The 18,683-nt window shown below is 39.3% G+C and overlaps 1 protein-coding gene across 1 annotated transcript in view; it reads right to left on the bottom strand.

The window, feature by feature from the left end:
* Positions 1-18,683, bottom strand: part of MICAL2 (microtubule associated monooxygenase, calponin and LIM domain containing 2) — a 107,333-nt gene that overhangs the window by 71,671 nt on the left and 16,979 nt on the right. Inside the window, exons 2-13 of the mRNA XM_074149933.1 lie at positions 15,795-16,002; positions 15,013-15,129; positions 13,779-13,880; positions 11,762-11,917; positions 10,726-10,826; positions 8,804-9,061; positions 7,875-7,990; positions 6,521-6,647; positions 6,223-6,313; positions 5,963-6,110; positions 3,582-3,781; positions 2,957-3,069 (exon numbers count right to left, since the gene is read on the bottom strand). Coding sequence (XP_074006034.1) covers positions 2,957-3,069; positions 3,582-3,781; positions 5,963-6,110; positions 6,223-6,313; positions 6,521-6,647; positions 7,875-7,990; positions 8,804-9,061; positions 10,726-10,826; positions 11,762-11,917; positions 13,779-13,880; positions 15,013-15,129; positions 15,795-16,002 — 1,737 coding nt within the window. The remainder of the gene's footprint in view (positions 1-2,956; positions 3,070-3,581; positions 3,782-5,962; positions 6,111-6,222; positions 6,314-6,520; positions 6,648-7,874; positions 7,991-8,803; positions 9,062-10,725; positions 10,827-11,761; positions 11,918-13,778; positions 13,881-15,012; positions 15,130-15,794; positions 16,003-18,683) is intronic.

Here is an 18,683-nt window from a genome sequence, read left to right as displayed (position 1 = left end):
TCCAAGAAAGACGACTCTGCCCTTTATTGTGTAAACACCTCCATTCATTTATTAGTCTGGAGCACAGGAAATCTCAGTTCCTCTCCAGCCTGGCTGACACTCATAGGAGAATGGAAAACATTATCCAGCCTAGCATATGCTGCCAGAACAGCTACTGCCACACCAGCTCCAGGCCCCCGCATCCTGGGGTCTCACAACCTGCACCCAGATAAGAGTCCCTTTTCCAGCCAAAAAAAAGGACAAATTAGCTGGTACAGAAAGTTTAGTAAGCTACCTTCTGTAACCCAGCTGGTTTTTGACTCTGTGGTATGCGAGTGCTCTCCTACAGTCGTACCTAGATAATGCTCAGCACCACTTTTTGCAGGGGAAAGAGCCATAAAACTGAAGCCACACCCAAACTCCTAACTTGAGCAGTTGCTTTCCAAGGAGCTTCATTTCCCGGCTAGTTTCAGACGGTTATGGCACTTGCAAGTCTCTGTCCTAACCCGAGTACTGTGTTTCTTGCTTAGTTTCATGCCCTATCTGTGACAGGGCTGCAAAGCCTCAACAAAACAAGGTCTTGACAGTCCCGCTCCCCGAGCTGATTTGGAAAATATCACTTCCACCTCTTATTTCAAATGAGCCCCTGTAGTGTGAAACCACAGGGTCCTGTCAAGCAAATCACCTCATGGTTTCATGTAGTGCCAAGAACTATACCTCCTGTTACGACAGGAGGCTTATTTCATGACGGGAGGTTAGTCAAAGGGCTGTATAGCTTAGTAATGGAAAGCTCTCGCCACTACTAAAAGTCTATTTACTTCTGCAAATAACTCATGGAAAAACAAAAACATTGTGGTCATGAAAAAGGTTTTTCTTCTAAAGAAGTCACCCACAAGAAAAAGCAATGTTTATTTTGCTTATTTGGTTTCTCGCTGCTCAGTTAGCTGGGAAACATGTTACTTGGTTTTGTGTATAAGTGGGTGGCAGGGAAAAGTTATTTCCTAACAAGGATATATGAGGTTACTGGGCAATGGACTGTCCACAGTTTTTGAAAATGTATTTGTCGATGGAAAATAGTCAAGACATAAGCCAGTCTAGGAAATATCTGGAAATTCTGAAGTAATTCTTTAGGTGAAAAAAAATAAATTAAAAAAAAGAAATCACATTTTAACCAAAACTGAGAAGATAGCAACAAATTTTAAAAGCAATATATTAAAATACTGAGAAATCCAGCTCATACACGTGCACATGAACTTTTATTAAGGACAATGAATTCTAAAAGAAGTAGGAAATCTGTACTTTTGCAGGCAAAATTTAGAGTCTCTGCATAGGTATAAATGAAGTGATACAGTTAAGCATTAAGGAGGTCTGTTTAAAAACAAACAGACAAACAAAATCCCAAACAAACCAAAACCTGGGAAAAAAAAAAAAACAAACAGAAAAGAAAAAATAAACAACCAAAGAAAGAACTTCAGAACCATTGTAGTAGATACAGAGTTTCTGGCTAGCCCAGGAAACTCAAAACCTGGAACAGTTTTGCAATAAACTGTGTTTTGAAAAAATATAGAAGTTACATTCATTTTGGTGGGGAGTACATGCTGCTGTCTAACCTGTGCTGGTTAATCTGCAACAGTTGAACTTGAGACACTGGTGCCTCTGAGCCAGGTTGTGCAGACACTCCCCATTTAAATTGAGGTTAAAATGAAGGTAGGCTTGGCTGTGAAAGCAAAGCCCCTCCTTCAGGTCTCCTTTCAGAAGAGGACCAAGCTAATGAACAGGCAGAAGGTGGAACAGTTTATTACTGAATGATTTCATTAGAGAAACTCTTAAATTAAGTCATATAAAACTTTTGAAGTTATAATCCATTCAGAAACACACAAACAATACTCTCCCTGCCCACAGTCCTATGCCAGACAGTATTAACTCAGGTCTCAATAACCCCTCAAAGCCCTGGAGTCTTTAATCACAACATATATGGGCATGGAGGTGTTTCATAGAGGGACATAAACAAAGCATGTCAATAAGTTTTCATTAATAAGTGACTGAGAGAGAAAAGTACATGTGTATGACTAAGACAACATCAGAGTCACGCTAGTCAGCGTGCCCACTCCTTGTCACCGTTGCAGGCTTTATGCATCTACAAGGGTTTGAGAGCTTCCCTCCAGAGCCTTGGCAGCTTTCACAAACTGTTCAAATCACTGCTTTTGTTAAAAAACAGCACTCCCTCCCAATCAATAACCAATCTAGCATACCAGTGATTACTTGAACTGATATATATAATATTATGGCTATATATTTGACTCCAAGAATACAAAACTACACTACTATTTTTCTTAAAGGTAGGAATAGCCCAGAAAAACTTCACACTTTCATATCTCAAAAAAACCACAAAACCAAAGCCCCCCAAAATAAAAAACACTTAGCATCTAGCATTGCACAAAGCCTCCTAAAAACACCTTTTGAAAAAATTCCAGAAATAAAACACAAAAGATAGTACACATACCAAAGCCAAGATCTCAAAATATTTCAAGTTGAAAACAGCAACTTGTAAACACACGAAATAAAACATCCTACACTGAGGAAGACTGACATGGACAATGGCTACAATTTATCCCCAAATAAACTCAATTTCTCACTGTGATTCGAAATTTTGGATTTACAGAGAATGTTTAACTGTGACCATTATTAATGCCTTAGGAATTTGACACCAACAATGCTTCAGTTTTATCCTTAAAAACATCATGATTGAGTGTGCATGTATAAGCTTTGTTTACCGTGAAATCTTATTTTACTTTTTTAATATGCTCAAAAATCTCCTTCTACAGGTCTTTTCTACAGGTAGGATATATGTAAAACCATATATTTATATATATATATATATATATATAAATGAAACCCTGATTTCTGAGCCTGAGTCTTTGTTTTCATTCTTTTAAAGAGAAAGATTTATAGGGGCAAGTCTTCCTTCACAACTTACCTTTGGTACACGTTTTCTTGGTAATGTTAAATTGATATAATTATTAAAGATGAAGTTCGATGATTTTGCTGAAGAAAGATCATTATTTTCTCCATTTTGCTTGTCGCCAGCATCTGTTCAAAAAGACCCAACTGCTTAGGATATTTATTCAGGTTTCTTTTTTAAATACTTTAACTAAGCCAGAACTTTCCAGTTGAGTGCTGGTAGCAATTATCTATATGAAACCCAAGCAAGTAAAAGTATATACATACAATGTAGGGTGACTTTAAAAAAAGAAGAGAAACACCCAGGAACGGACAAGTCATATGCTGTCATCCTTACCAGAAAAATCACTCTAACGACCTGATACATGAACTTCATGATGTCAAGCAGCAGTCATCCAGCTGATCCTGTTCTCTGAAACCACCAAGGACCCACAAAACCCTGGTCTTCAATCAAGTTTTTCCCCCTTTCCTTTTTTAAGCACCAGGTAACTATTGCAGACGGAAGCTGGCACACTCACATGCCAGAACAGCTCAGCTGGGAAAGGACTCTTGGCTCAAGAGCAGTGCTCATAAGCAGCCCGGATGAAGTTCTTCTGCTCCCCAAACTTGCAAGAATTAGGAGCAGCCTGGGTTCAGCTTACCTACTGCCTGCAGAGGTGTGCCCCTGAACAGTTCGTAAAACTTGGAGAGGTACATGACCATGCTGAGCTTGTCGGGCTCCCCAGCCGACCCCACCTCCTTCCCTGTGGTCACTGGGGGGATACCAAACTCCTGCTCCGCAACATCAAATGCCAGCTGGTTGTTTTTGACAACATCCTCTTCATTCAGAGCATCAAAGTCACTGCAGGGATAACAAACTGGCATCAGTGGTGGTCTGCTCTCCACTCCCCTTGGAAACACACAGTGCTCCCTTGTCCACTTGGAGAGGTGCAGAACAGCACCATGAATGAGGGCACAGGAATTTCACTGGGTCAAAGCTACAGAGTCTACACAATGCCAAAGGTAAGAGTCTCATTCAAATACCGTTATTACAAAGCCTGGCTTTGCCAGAAATATAACTTAAAAGAAATTTCACCAAACTGGATTTTGATGTAGTCCCATGAAAAAGGATTCCCATATTTATGAAGAAATGCAATTCATCCTCAGAAGTGCTAAGAAACCTTCTTTGTCTCCAAATACAGCTGTGGTACTACACTTTTCACCTGTTTGCAATTGACTTCTTAGTTTCAATTAGTTCTATAAATCATCAAAGCCAGGAGGAGTAAATTTAGGCTAGCATTTTATGAAACATGTTATGCATGTGCATATACACATGCGCAGGCACTACCTTCCTGTTTAAGGTGTTATGCACACAGTTTGAATGAGGACCTCCTGTTTATGTCATAACTGGATTTAGCAGTGCACTAAAGTCCATCACACATCTGGAACTGCATTATCCATTCTCTAATCCATTTTCTATGGGACCTATTCTAAGACTCTGATCCCTTGAACAGCTTCCAAAATTCATGATTAAAATAAACATGTGAATAAATTACAAAGCTCCAGGCAGGGTAGTTTCTTTCTCCTCATAAGGAATGCGAGTTTTTGAACCCCCAAAGAATTCCTCTCTCTCCCCTCCACCCACACACTCTGCCTGTTTTTTCTGGAGCCATGGCGCTGCCAGCAGCCCTCCACCCCAGCGCTGCCCACAGGCAGCTGCCTCTCTTGCCTGCCCAGCTTTCATCTGGCCAAGTCCTTCAGCACTCCCATTTAACACAAAAAAAGCCAACAAGATCCGAACACAATGTTAATTAAACAGCAGGTCTGCTAGCTCAGGAAGATAAATCTATAAACTTTCTAGAGATACCAGTGTATAAGAGATGCTTTCCACAGATAGCAAAGATGACTTTGCCTTCTGCACACTCTCTCCCCAACTTATATCCACAAAACCATCCATAATTCTCATTTTTTTAAACTAAACCAAGGCAAAAAATAAATCTTATTCTTACAATGTTAGCTCTTCCTCTGGCAAAGCCATACAAACAAGCACCCTGGGTATTGCTCCTATTTTTTTTTACAACTTATCACACCTCATAAAAGAGCTCAATCATTTCTTTCATGTATCCATGATAAAGGGAGGCTGGCAATAATTCATTCATGACTCCTAAGTCTGTGTAGGAAGGCAAGAGAATGCATCCACTGCTTTTTGGGGACTGGCACAGAGGACAGAAGAGTCAACCCACCACAGACTGCATCAAACAGGCCCAGTAACCCGGTGCTAGAAATTGCCATTTCCTGACACCCGTTACATACCCACTCTCTTGTAGCCAACTGAGGAACCCTACCAAATGTTCACACATAAGAAGTCAGGTATTGTAGGGTTAGAACCCCAGAAACACTGTCAAAAGGGCAATGCTGGCTTACATTCAGTCCCTAAAGAAGTTAATTTTCAAGGGCCAGCCCTTGCTGCATAGCCCACGTGCAAGGGCACTGCACTTTTCTGGATAAAGAGTTGTGCAAAACCACCATCTCCCGTGCACCTGATGTGCTCAATGCTTCACTACGTGACTGTCACAGCAACCATTACAACACACTGAGGATGGCTCATTGAAGGCTTATCCAGGTATTTCTGTAACTTTTGAAAATGCCATTATGGCCATGGTTTTAAACATGCACTAAAAACCTGTCTCCAGGGATCTGGGAATGCAACTCTTGCATTCTCCAAGCACTGCAATTTTTGTTTCAAATAGCCATATGACTCCCACAAACATAATGATAAGTCATAAGGTTCAAAGCCTTCCTAGCTCTTTGAAAGCATATATATTTCATTTTAAATTGCATGCAAGGACATAAAGAGAAAACAAAGCAAAAACAACCCCACCCTCTTCATCCCTTAAACCTGGCAATGGTTTGCACCTCTTTGCAAAAACTAGCAATAGGGTGGGACTGTAGAGTATCAGTGTTGTTCTGGTTGGTCTTACACTATACTTCGGTAAATGCTTAATATATCCTACACTCAACAAGATCTATAGATGTCACTTACATGAGGTCAGGTCTGAAGCGATGAATAATTGCACACAATGCAAGGCCACTTTTCCAGGAGGTAGTCAGGTCTGTGACATTAACATTACGGTACCCTTCTGTCTGTTTCTGACACCAGGTCAAAAGCTTGTTGGGTCGAATATCTGACTCTGCAGTTACAGTGGACAGGAAACATTTTAATCAGGTTTTTTATGCTCAGAAGCATAAAAAAGTCCAGATAGTTCAAATACTAAGTCACAGCAAACATGAGATCTCACATACCATGTCTTGAGAGATTCACTGATCTTCTAATGGAGCTTACTCTTTCAAGAGGACATTGTTGTAACTCATTGGTAACATATAACTGTCTCACCTACAAGTAAAAGTGATTAGCAGCATAATGTTAGGATTGCTTCGAGAGGAAAAACAAGTTTTCTTTCTAGGTTAGCCATATCATATCAACAGCTGATTCTAAATTAAGGAGTCTCCCGAAGATTTTGTTTACACATTACTTGCAACCCTATTTCTTCTAGACAAAAAGAGAACTGTGATTTCACAAGCAAGCTGTTTAAGTACTGACCTGGTGAGGTCGAACACAGCTGGAGTTCAAGTTTGGGTATCTTGTTCCTGGGTCAATGGTATACTGGTCAAAGTTCTTGTTAATATTTTCAGGGGTAGTCTGAGGCAAGAGTCGATAAATGCTCTCTCTTATAGAGAAAAAAGATGTGAGAGATATTGATTAAAATAAATATTTATTATATAAAGTGTTCTGGGTTTTTTTGCAGCTACCTGCCTTTTTTTGATTCTGCTAGGACAAGTGCAGAATGCATCTGTCCCATTTCTTATCCCTGCTCAGCAGGAGAAGGATGCCAGACAGAAAAAGGACAAGAAAAAGACAGACTCTTAGAACTTATGCCCATATTTTCCTGAGGCAGGAAGCGATCAAGAAAAGAAGAAGAAAAAAAAAAAAAAAGGAGGTTACATCATTCAGTCATCTGGTTTTGCTTTAACCTCCACCCAAGGAGTAACTTCTTTGCCACATAACAGCACTAAATCCCGTCATTCTGCAATTCCTATAATCACCACAGCCTTTTTTATTATGCTGTTCAATTTTCCATTTGGTACTATGCCGTGTTTGAGTCATCCCACAGGCTTCTATCTTAAAACTTCTCAAAGCACTGTACTTAGTAATGCTTCTACTTGCATTACCACAACATGACTATTTCTATTATGTATCTGCCCTGAAACAGCCTGGGCAGCTGTAGTGGAGCAGGGCAGTTGCCATCAGGACCAAAGTCAGCAACTTCAACCATCAGACCACGGCAACCCCAGGATTGCTGGTGTACTTAACAACAGATTTTTTGCTCTGGTCAAAAAGACATTACATAGAGAAGCTTATGATGCAGCATTATAGCAATTCTCTTTTGCCACATGTTTATCAGTTTAAATAAAGAGGGCATCAGGGCTACTAGGGTAAAATGCAGAGTTAAAATCACTGGTACGGACTATGATAAGTGTTATTGTTGAAGTTTTTATTTAGACTTGTTTCAGGAATATATATATTATTTTTTTTAATTAAAAAAACCAAAGGTGCTGAAATGGTTGGAGGGCTATTCTTTTGACACAAGCTATCTTTGGTCTATTTCCTTAAGGATGACACTTAATTCTAGGCATTAGTGGTGTAAATTATTGATTTAAACCCATGTCATGCACATTGCTGCACCTCTGTATTAGTGTGCAGAAACTTACAGAGCAATGGCCTGCTACTAAAGTAAATTCTTCGGTAACCTAAAGGAATGGATAATTTCAAGCCAATGCCATTGCAGTGAGGAAGACTATTTCTCCTGTTGTCATTCTGGTTTCCACTGCCTTCTACTAATATTGTATCTCTTTAAAACAGTAGAAACGATGGAGAAGACAAAAGCAGCACTCACCGTTCAGCAAGGATTTCTAACGGGGGTTTTCCTTGAGCCCAGCTCCGCACCATCCATGCAGTATCAAAAGCAGCTAAGAAACCTCTTGCACAGCCAGTACCCATTGGCCAGAAGGGCTGTAAGAAGCGTTTACATTTTAATTCCTTGTATTTCTTAAGTTCTTGTTACAAAAGTAACTTGCAATGTGAATGTGGAGTCTAGGGTTTCATACTGTCTTAAAAAAGTAGCCCAGAAAGAGTTAAAACACAACATAGCCAACTCTTGAAGTTTTCAGATGTTCCTCTCTTCCAAGTCTTAGGTAATGAAAAAGACTGCTTTCACTTTTTTTTTTTTTAAGTTCTATATTTAAAAATAAATTTCATAACCTCAAAAGGTAAAGGCTGAGAAAAAAAAAAAAAGACTCAATTCTCAAGAATTAGTCAAGGAAAAAAAGATGCGTTCTCATCTCCTAATTTTGCTTTGGGCTGATCTTTTCAAACACTTCAGGCTGTCAGCATGAGTTAAAAAAAAAAAAAAAAAGAAACGTTAGTTGCAACAGACACTTTTCACTTCAGAAAGAGAATATATTAAGGCAAAGAAGCTGCAATAAAAAAAAAAAATCGGAACCAAGATTTTGTCCGTGAGGGAAGTCAGGAAAATTATGCCATGTACCCAAGCTGAGGACACACCGGTCTCAGTTTTCAGACAGAAATACAACTTGCATAAAGTAAAACAGGATCTCAGCCAGAGACTGCCAGCCAAGCATTAGTTATGACATCAACTATGGCATAGAAAAGAAAAAGGAAAAAATGTCCATTCCAAAGAAGGTACCATTGTTTCAGGACATGTAAGAGAAGACTGTTTGTTTTGGAGGGTAGATTGAATGGCTGGATTAAAAGAAAAAAAAAAAAAAGCACAAATGACTACTTGGAAGACATTCCAACATATACCTCAAGCAAACTGTCTCCAACAAGCGCCACCAGGAGATGATGTCTGTGCCTCTCTCTCACTAGTGCAGCATTTTCTGATGCATACATGGAAGTAAAATCAAACATTGCTACATCTGGTTGCCCATAGTGATTAATTGCAAAATCCAAAGAAGGCAGCTGGTAATTGGTTGCAAAGTCAGCAGCTTCTCTGGCGTAGGACAGCAAATTGCTCTGGTTCACATTTTCCCCACAGAGGAGCAACTCGGTGTCAATATAGTCCTGCAAGGAGAGAAGTAGGATTAGATACTCCAACCATCCTCTCTGGATCAGAGCATTGCAGTCTCAGAGCATCAGAGTGGCAACCATACACCTCACAGCATAAAGAACCAAGGGAGATTTGTTGTGTCCTCCAAAAAGTTAACACACATACATAGGTTACTGTACTGCCCCAATCAGGAACTCTCTATGCCTACACCAAATTAGCAGCTTTATTTGCACTAGAAGATTATAGTGCCTTCCAGTTCCTCGGTTATGTGTTAATTCTTTCATAACGATACTTCCCTCCCATCAGAAGATGTTATCGTCATTGCTGCAATGCTTTTTTGCATGTGTGCACCCCACATCTGAAACCACACAAGAGCAAAAATAGCGATGTACTGATGGCGTAACACGCGGGTCTCAGCCTGAAGATTTGATTTAGCATCTCAGTAACAACATATTCAAATTTGGACCACAGAAGCTTCCCTGTTGTTCTGTTTTGGACTGGGTTGGGTTTTTTTTTTTTGACCAGTGTGGTGAAGGACCCTGCCTTTACAGGTCATCCTACTTAAAGCCAGTGATCATTAATAAGGCAGTTTCTATTTACAGGTTAATCATGGATGAGACCCCTAATCACAGGGATGATACCACAGAAACGCTATTAGCCCAGTTGTTTTAGACAGACTAGTTTTTTTTTTCTCCACTCAGACCTGAGCAGGTCAGGAAAACAGTTCTGACAGGCAACAGCTGCTGTTCCTCTTCTCCAAACTCCCCACAGATCTCCTGGGACTGCCCCCACCTATGAACACCAGCCCCTCAACCCCAGGGCTCACGTCCTGCTCCCCACCACACCGCTGGGGGCTGCCACCCTTCCCTTCTCCCCTCCCACTTAGCCAAGACCAGCTGCTCTGCTCTGGAGCCCCCCACATTTTCCTCCAAGGAAGTTGTGGTACAGAGCTAAGGGGTCCTATCAGAAAGCAGAGAAGCCTTCTAATAGCTCCCCACAAGTACTTCCTTCGGGGAAATTATACTCAACTGTTTTGGCACTGTCTTACTTTGCAAGAAAAATTGACCTCTCCTGGGTTTCCAGGAAGAGAAATTTAAATGGTGCCAAAACACTTTCTAGAAACAAAAGAAAATAAACCCTTACATCTTACAGAAGGATGAAAAAGAAGGAAAAAAAATAAAAAGGCCTCAAAATCCCAAGTACCTTTGAAAGTTCAGGCCATTGTGTTTATAGCCTCCTCCTGTCATGTTTCACCCACTTTAATGAATTTGCAATTTAGCCAGGGGTAGGTTTTAAAGCTTCCTTATTTGCCTGATAAAACTGGACATTGCTGTCTTAAGTTCACCTTTAAATGAATGAGGCTTTTATTTTCTGGTGTGATGACCACACCACGTACTTCCAAGGTGAGTCAAGATCCCATTTCAGCCAGTTTCAGACCTGACAAATTTAGGAAATATTGTTTTCAGTTCTCTACAGAAACTTTGTGCTGACTGGAGGGGAAAAAACAAACAAACAAACAAAAAAAGGCAGAGTAAGGCCTAAGTGATCTGAGCTTTAATGAAGCGACCTAGTAAGTTTATAAACACCCTCTGTAACATGCAACAACATTTATGGAGATGTTCACACTTATTCTGTGCCAAGTAAACAAAATAGGGTTTTAGCCAGCATTTTTACATACATTAATAATCACTCCTTTGTCCAGAAGACTCTGCTTTTTTGCTGTCATCACAAAATAATGAGTGCTATCTTTATAGTAAACAATATTCTCCAGGTCAATTCCTAAAAAGAGATAATACATTTGTTATGAAGTGCAGTGCACTGTCTGTGTCATTTACAACATGTGATCGATCCGCACAGGTGCATTTCCTTCTTGGGGTACATTCACTTTCCCAGCTGTGACAAAGCATTAGTGGACAAGATGCTATGAAACAAAACAAGAGAGGGGATAGGCCTTATTCCACAAGAGTTTGTCTCAGCATAATTTAAAGTTATTTAGTATCCTTTTAAGGAACAGCCAGTTATCTACAGCCTGAACAACCTTTTCTGAGGTAGAAAAGCAGAGCCAAGGGAACAAAGTGCTTTTTATGTTGCTATGGCTCTGGCATTGGATCTAACCAAGAGGTTTGGTTTCAGTAATAATAATAATAAAAAAAAAAATCAGCTGTAAATCAAGAATGGAATTGTTTGTACTGACAGTGGATACAACTATTCTGAAACCCCCACGGTTTATATTTCAAGTATTTATGGCAGATTCCTGTCTAGTTCTTTTCAGTTTATCAGATCTACACATCAAAAAGCAAGAATAAACTCCTCCCAGAAGGACAGAACCTTTTTAACAGGATTTAAGCTGTTCAGTATGTGAACGGATATAAACAAAACAAACCACGTCTTGAGGGAAATCTCTGGGCACTAAAAGTGCTCTTCTAAATTTGTTCAACATAGCAGACATTTTTACAGTTGACAAAAATTTAAACATTAAAACAAGCTATGATGTGGCAACGCCCAAGCTAAATAAATAAATAAATAAATCCCATTGTACCATAAATGGACATCTCTGTCTGCAAGATTCTGACATCAACAGCATTTTATCACTTGGGGTTTTTAAACAATATATTTAAAATTATGTTAATAAGAACAGGAGTGTGGCCTGGCACATAATGAGTTCCTTTACTGCCTCTTGTATTTGGTTGTTGAAAAAATGAGGATGCACCCACCTGTTTCCTCTTTAAGGTCCTGGAAGAACTTCTGATTGAAGATGAAAGCAACACCACTAATTTCTTCTACCTTGGCTTCTGCAGTTGTATTTCTGTTTATAAAATTGGCAGTTATAGCTATGGCCAGCTTTCCACGAAACTCCTTCCTCCTGAAACCTGGTAAGCAAAGGAAAGAATTAAGAACACTGGAAACTTCACACTGGACTTTCAGGGAGGGTCAGCTCAAGGCTGCTCAGTCTCTTTCCTATGTTTAGTCCTACACTTCAAACACCATCAGTATCACACACCGTCAGCAGATACCATCATTCGTCCAAAATTCCCTTGAATGCAGAGTCTTTTCCCCTCACTTCTAGCTGCAAAACTGGAGCTGTACTGCATTCAGAATAAAGCCTCATAAAAAAAATAGGTCTAGAGGAGAGCTATGGGAAGAAGCTGAGCATGGGAAGAAGTTAAGGACAAATGATGACTAAAGAAAAACAGAAAAACAGATTGGAAATAAAGCTGATCATATTTAATGGAGGGAAACATTTTTAACAGGCTAAACAGCAAATAAGATTTGCGTTATACAGGTGGTAAACAGCTTAGGAAAAAACATGCAAGAGATCATCAGTCAAAAGCAGCAGAGAAAGACCTGAAAAACAGAAACCTCTGTAACAGTGCTTAGGTGCCCTCACTACCAGCTAATGAGGTTCTTCAAAGATATTAGGGGTTGAAAAATATTCAGTGGTTTAACTGTTATTTTTCTAAGGTGAGACTGACTGAGAAGTTACTTGCTCTCTCTATCTGAGCTTCCTCTTTTCACAAAAACAGCCTGCGAAGCCACAATCTTGCAATCATACATTAAAGTTTTTCCCTCTGCGCATTTCCCGATCCTTAAGTAAATTCTGAAGTAGGACAGAGGGTCCTTAGAGTATTTTTAGCCAATTGCAGATGACTTTTCAGAGAATACATGCATTTTCGAGGAAGAAATAGATCAGCTATGAATTTTTGTCTCTGTACTTCTTGATATGCTGTAGTTATTTCATTTAATATGAAATTTAATATGACCAGCTTCTGTATGTTAATATTCTTCATCTTCAGTGCACTAAACATGAATCCTAGTACTATGATAACCATTAACTTCTCAATAGACTCTGCAGCTGAGGTAAGAATATTTTCATTTTGCTGATGCCTGACTATTTAAATAGTCTTTTATGGGCGATAGGTGGACAATAGTGTGGGGAAACTTTTAATTGAGCATTGTAAGGGATTAACTGTGAGTATTTTGTAGTTGGCAGATATAAGAATAAGCAGACAAACCATGAAGCTAAAAAAAAAAAAGGGGACTGTACTTAGTGAACTCAAACTAATATGGATATAATTAAAACTACAAGGGGAACATATAATTAAGTAACAGGTTTGTTCACGTGATACAGGAGCAGCTTAGCTAGTGTCTTGCTAAGAAGGACAGCTCAGGTGGTCTGAGTTCTCAGCAGTGACTCAAGTTCATGAAGCATTCTCCCCCCTTTCCTTAGCATTATTTATTATCTTTAGGTATCATTTCCAAAGTAATGCTTCTGAAATTAAATCATCTCTATAAAAGAGCAATACCTTCTGGTGCCTTCATTAAATACCTGGCAGTCATGTTTTGGTCATTGGTTCAAACATACAGTGCAAATTTACAGCACAATAGCAAAGACTATGCAATTCCTGACACATCTCTTGTCAGCCTCCTTAAAGCTAAATCCTCATATAATTACTTAACCTTGAAGCAAGCCCAATGGCATCATGATGCACTTTGTAAGTGCATCAGCAATGCAGATACACAGTGCTGAGAATTAGTAATGACAGTAAATGTCTTTATTTTGAGCTACAACTTAATAACAAAAGCAAAAGATACCACATAAAAAATAGTTTCAATACAGACTTCAGTGGACTGAAAGGTAGCCTCTTGCTTTGGAAAGGTAACCTCTGACTTTCAGGCCTTCCAAAATACCCTAAAGACTATTAATAAAGCTAAAAGCACACATTCACCTACCTTCTAATGTGTTCCTGCGGCCATCTGCACCAATAATAACATCGAATTCATACTCTGACAACGGGTGATCCACAGGGAGAAATTCAGCCCTCCAACCTATCTCTAAAAACACACAGAATATTTATTTATTTATTCTTCAGTAATAAAATCAAGAAGTGATTTCAGAGTCTGAAAAAAGGGCATTAAGACAAATGGTCCATTATTCTCATGTAAATGGAGCTGAATTCTGCCTTGGTCTGATGGAGGGAAGTTCTGTTGCAGTCAAAGTTATGTTCAGGCTGTATTAGCAAGGCGTCAAGCTTGTAAACTGACAATAAAAAAAAAAGAAAAGGAAGCCTTCATTTGGTTCACTTCATGGACTAAACTTCCTCTCAGTCCCACGTCACAAGAATATGCTTTAAGGAATTCATTCTCTCAGAAAGAGCCCCACAGTGACCTTATCAGGACAGTACATACACTCAGTTACAGCCAGGAAGAGCTGGGTATTAAAAGAAGAAACATATCATGCCATTGTCAATACTCTTAATTGCCTTCTAAACAGAAATTGTACAGAAGCATACTCACAAAGCTAAATTTAATCTTTGTATTAGCACAAAGCTGATCATGTGAAAATGTATTGTCCATATTTAAAAATTACACACGCTTTAACTCCTTAAAACAATGTATTTATTCCACTGTCACTATATAACCATTTAAAGAGAGATAGCATAGTATTTAAAGTAAAATTTTAAAATATTCTATTCCTACCCTAAATACTAATCTTAAAAAAAGTAGAAAAAAAAGAATAAGAAATTCTTCTCTACTTTGTTTAAAAATCTTGCATAAGATGGCTGATAAGACTCCACGTGCCAGCGGGAGTTATATCAAATGTGAATGCAAAATGAGGCCCAGGGAGCTTAATCCATCCTCAATATTTATATTATCAATCAAAAATTGTTTTTGCAAGAAGATACCAAAAAGCCACACCAGACTCCCTACAAGGCCTCAAACACATGCCAGAAGGCATAGTGCAAAACCTCAACTTCTCAGACTGGGTCATATTTTAAGAATTATCAGTGCTTTATCACAATGACAGTTATCATGCCTACAACTGCATATAGAAAACTTATCTGAGTAAGAAGGGCAAAAAACTCCCAATTCTTTAAGCAGAATTCAACTGTTTTGAATGATTTCACTTAATGCCTGACATAAAAATAAGTTACTGTGAATAGAACTACATTAAGATAAACAATACTTTGATTTTCTTGATCTTCAGGAGGTTCCAGGACTTTCACGAATTCTAGATTCACATGGATTTCAACTCCTAGTATAAGTGCAACTTTGAAGAGGATAAGTTGAAGTTGTCGAATACCTGTAGACAGCAAGTAACAAAGATGTATTTAATATGTACATAATCACAGCTGCTGCCAGCGTGCCATCCAACTGATATTCATTGTTAACACAAGCATGCAGCATTATTATTTCCCATACTGTGACAAATGCAAATGTGGCAGCCATCACAGGATGTTGTTCTCTTCCGGCTCATTTTCCTCTTGCAGCAGAATCTCATAGGTAATAAAACTCACTTCAGCAAGTTTCTTAGAATACTTTTTTAGAGCTTTCTGTCTTGGCAGATCCTTTAAATATCATTAATTAATATGTTGAACATTTTAGGATAGAAAATTTTACAGCATATTTCCCTGTAAAATATCCCACTTTTGCGTATTTTCTCATTAGATTAAGGGTTGTGTCTACCTTCAACATACTAGAATGAATATCAATATTCTTCATACTTCATAAGAAAAATTTATTGTTTAACAAATCCAGACTAACAAAAAAGCTGCTCCATAAGACTGTCATTTGTTCAATTGCCATCTTGCAACGAGACCATTATTTTTCCTCTGTGTGTGTGTGTGCGTGCATGCATTCGTACGTTTAAAGTAGATAAGCTTTCTGCCAAATCAAGAAAGTCTCCATTAATCTTCTGACCCCAGTACATCTCTTATCTGAACAGTGCCCATGCCCTCAGGTACTTACTGATGTGATCAATAGATCCTGCACAGAATTTTCCATAAAATTTCTTTGCTCCAAGTCCCCGGAGGTCATGGATTGTAAATGGCCAGAGATGCAACACATTGTTTCTTGAAAAAGTATCCCGCTTCTCTACGACGATGACTTTGGCTCCCAGGAAGGCAAGTTCTATGGCAGTCCGCAAGCCACATGGGCCACCTCCAATAATTAAACACTAGCAGAGAAAAGAAGGAGTCTTACACAGGGTTTTGTATTGACTTCCACACAGTTTCTAACTTAGTCTATTGGTACTTGATATTCAACCGGACTTATACTACTGAGAGTTATTCAGGTCATCTATTTAAATTAATAAACATTCAAATTTTGTTCGCATGTGGTGTTCAGTCAATTTATACAAGAGGATAAACTGCGCTTCATGCAGACATAAAAGCATCTGATAAAAGATGCATCAGAAGAAAAGAGCAAAAAGCCAAACACTTTTGAGCATCTGCTTGTACATTTCTAACCTGCATTTAGCATTGCAAAATTGCTTGCAGTAAACAGGATTACAGCTACATAAAAGGGAGGGGAAAGGAAGTAAGTGGTCTTGTAGGCTTTTTTTGATTTAAAGAGGAAATCAGCGTACATTTTCTGGAGACTTGTTCGACAAATCTACGATAAGCTAGTAGTCTTACAGTATCAGTTACTTTTTCTTTCAAGCAAGGCCGTATCCTGAATGTAACAGTCTAGTTCACCTACTGCTGTAAAGCGGGGCAGGCCAAGGGAAGTCAGCAGACTTGTCCTGCTTCACCAGAGCTGGGGAACTCAGCCTGTTTCTATTTTGTTTCATCCAGTGGTCAACATCCTCACCCTTCAGGACAATCACATTTTAGGAGCTTAAATCTAAGTTTGGGCATCCTCAGAAGAACCGCTTCAGAAATGATTACAGAGAATTCTTGCCCAAATTTCAGTTGACAGCTGTAAGTTTTCACAGACTAACAAGCAAAATATTTCCAGAAAGCAAACTAATTAAAACCTAAACATATCTAATGCTTACGTTTTCCTGAATGATTACTGAAAGTGGGTGAGAAACAGTCTCATAGCTGGACAAGGTCGCTGTTCCACAAAGCCCCCAAATCCCATGCAGACTTCACCAAATCTACGCCGTCCCTTGGAGCACGGGGCCAGGGCAGGCGAGCGGCGCTGGGCCTGAGCGGAGGGGAGAGCTCTGGCTGCAAGGCCGAGCTCTGCCGCGTTGCAAATCCAAACCCATTATCTCACACGCCAGACATGCTCCTGTGCGTCCCGCACACATAGCCAGACAGTGATTACAGTTTCAAAGCAAGCAGGGGCTGTATCTGGAGGCTGGTCGGATACGAGTCTGGTTCCCATTACATTTCAATTTCATAAAATAGAGTCATTTATTTATTTTGGTTTGTTCGTCATTTGTTTTCAAATTTAACAACTTAAGCAAAAATTATCTGGTGCTGACTTTTGTCCATGACTTTCGTCCAACCCAATCATGGAAGTGCAAAAAATTCTTTTGAATTGAATAAATTGAAAAGTTCCCACTAAAAGAAGAGCTCCTGTGAGGTGCTTTTGCTTTGCTCTAGACAAGTGTTTTGTTAACTAGAGATTTTAAATAAGTTAAAGTTAGATTGTTGCATTAGCCACTTGGCTTTCTTCCTCTTAAAAGGGTATATTTAGTTCATAATTTCAGAAGAACACGCCTCACTGCATGCTAAATATTAAGAAAACATCAACAGATGTAATTATATAAAGGAATAAAATAGAGTGCAGATGTTATCCTGACTGAAGAGGATCACTGGTGGAGTCTGGATCAGGTCTTTTCTGCACACGCTTGTTGTGATTAACATGGGAACTCTGAGCTCTGACAAGTAAGCGACTGCCTTCACAGCCACATAGTTTTCCAGTAATGTTTAGCAAGCAGTTTGAAACATTTTACAAATAAAGACCATACATGGTTTGATAAGGCGGGGTTGATTTTTTGGCTAACAAACTGCATTATATGTAAATAAATGCAACCAGTCGTTTGAGATTTAGTCATAGTGGATCCTGCCAAGTAATAAAACCCACACAGAAAACACTGTTAGTTCCTCCTTATGCTCTGCAACACAGTACGTTACAATTTTAAGGAGGATCTGCCCTCTCTCCTCCTCCTATCACCTTTGACAAAATATCTTCCTAATTGCCTAGAGGTACTGTGAAAAATGGTTGTTTATTTGCCATCATCCATGGTTACCTTCCATAAACGTATTTATCTGTGTCTCAGAACCATTTGTTCTTTGATTCATTAAGGACACTTCCTGCTGGTGTAGAGCTTACTCTTGGCACTTTGCCATCTCTTTTGAAACTTCTGGAGTCAGAACCAGTACAAAACTCTTGCAAAGGTGATTCTTACTGTGTTTGTGTTCCTACCTTTATTAAGTAAGGAAAGAGACCGTACTGCTGTGCTGTCTCTACCCTCCCTCACCAGCTCTCTGCTTGCAAAGTCACAGGAGAAACCTTCTTGTAGTCAGCCTGGAAGAAACCTTGATTAGCTTCCTGTTTTCATCTCCTGTTACCCCAGTCTCCTGTCTCATGAGGTCCTGCTTATGAAATTAATTTCTTGCAATTTAACAGGGACCGTGACAACTGACATCACATAAGGAAGTCTCAAACCATCAGTCTTGAAATGCAACAAACAGGGTTGGACAAATGCCAACGGTTTCTTGACAGCCACATCACCATTCACAGCTTAACTGTCTTAAAATGGTGCCAGACCATCTCCTAAAAAGGTAAAGGGTAACTTGACTTTTCAAAGCATCTTCTGCAAATTAATCAAAGTAACGGTCGCTGAAGAGGACTGACAAGGAACTTATGCATATTTCCTGTGCAGGCTGCAAACGAAGGGAG

This window comes from Numenius arquata, chromosome 6, assembly GCF_964106895.1.
Source record: "Numenius arquata chromosome 6, bNumArq3.hap1.1, whole genome shotgun sequence".
NCBI classification, from domain to species: Eukaryota; Metazoa; Chordata; class Aves; order Charadriiformes; family Scolopacidae; genus Numenius; species Numenius arquata.
Note: the sequence above shows the minus strand (reverse complement) of the source record. Positions and strands in the feature narration are given on the sequence as shown.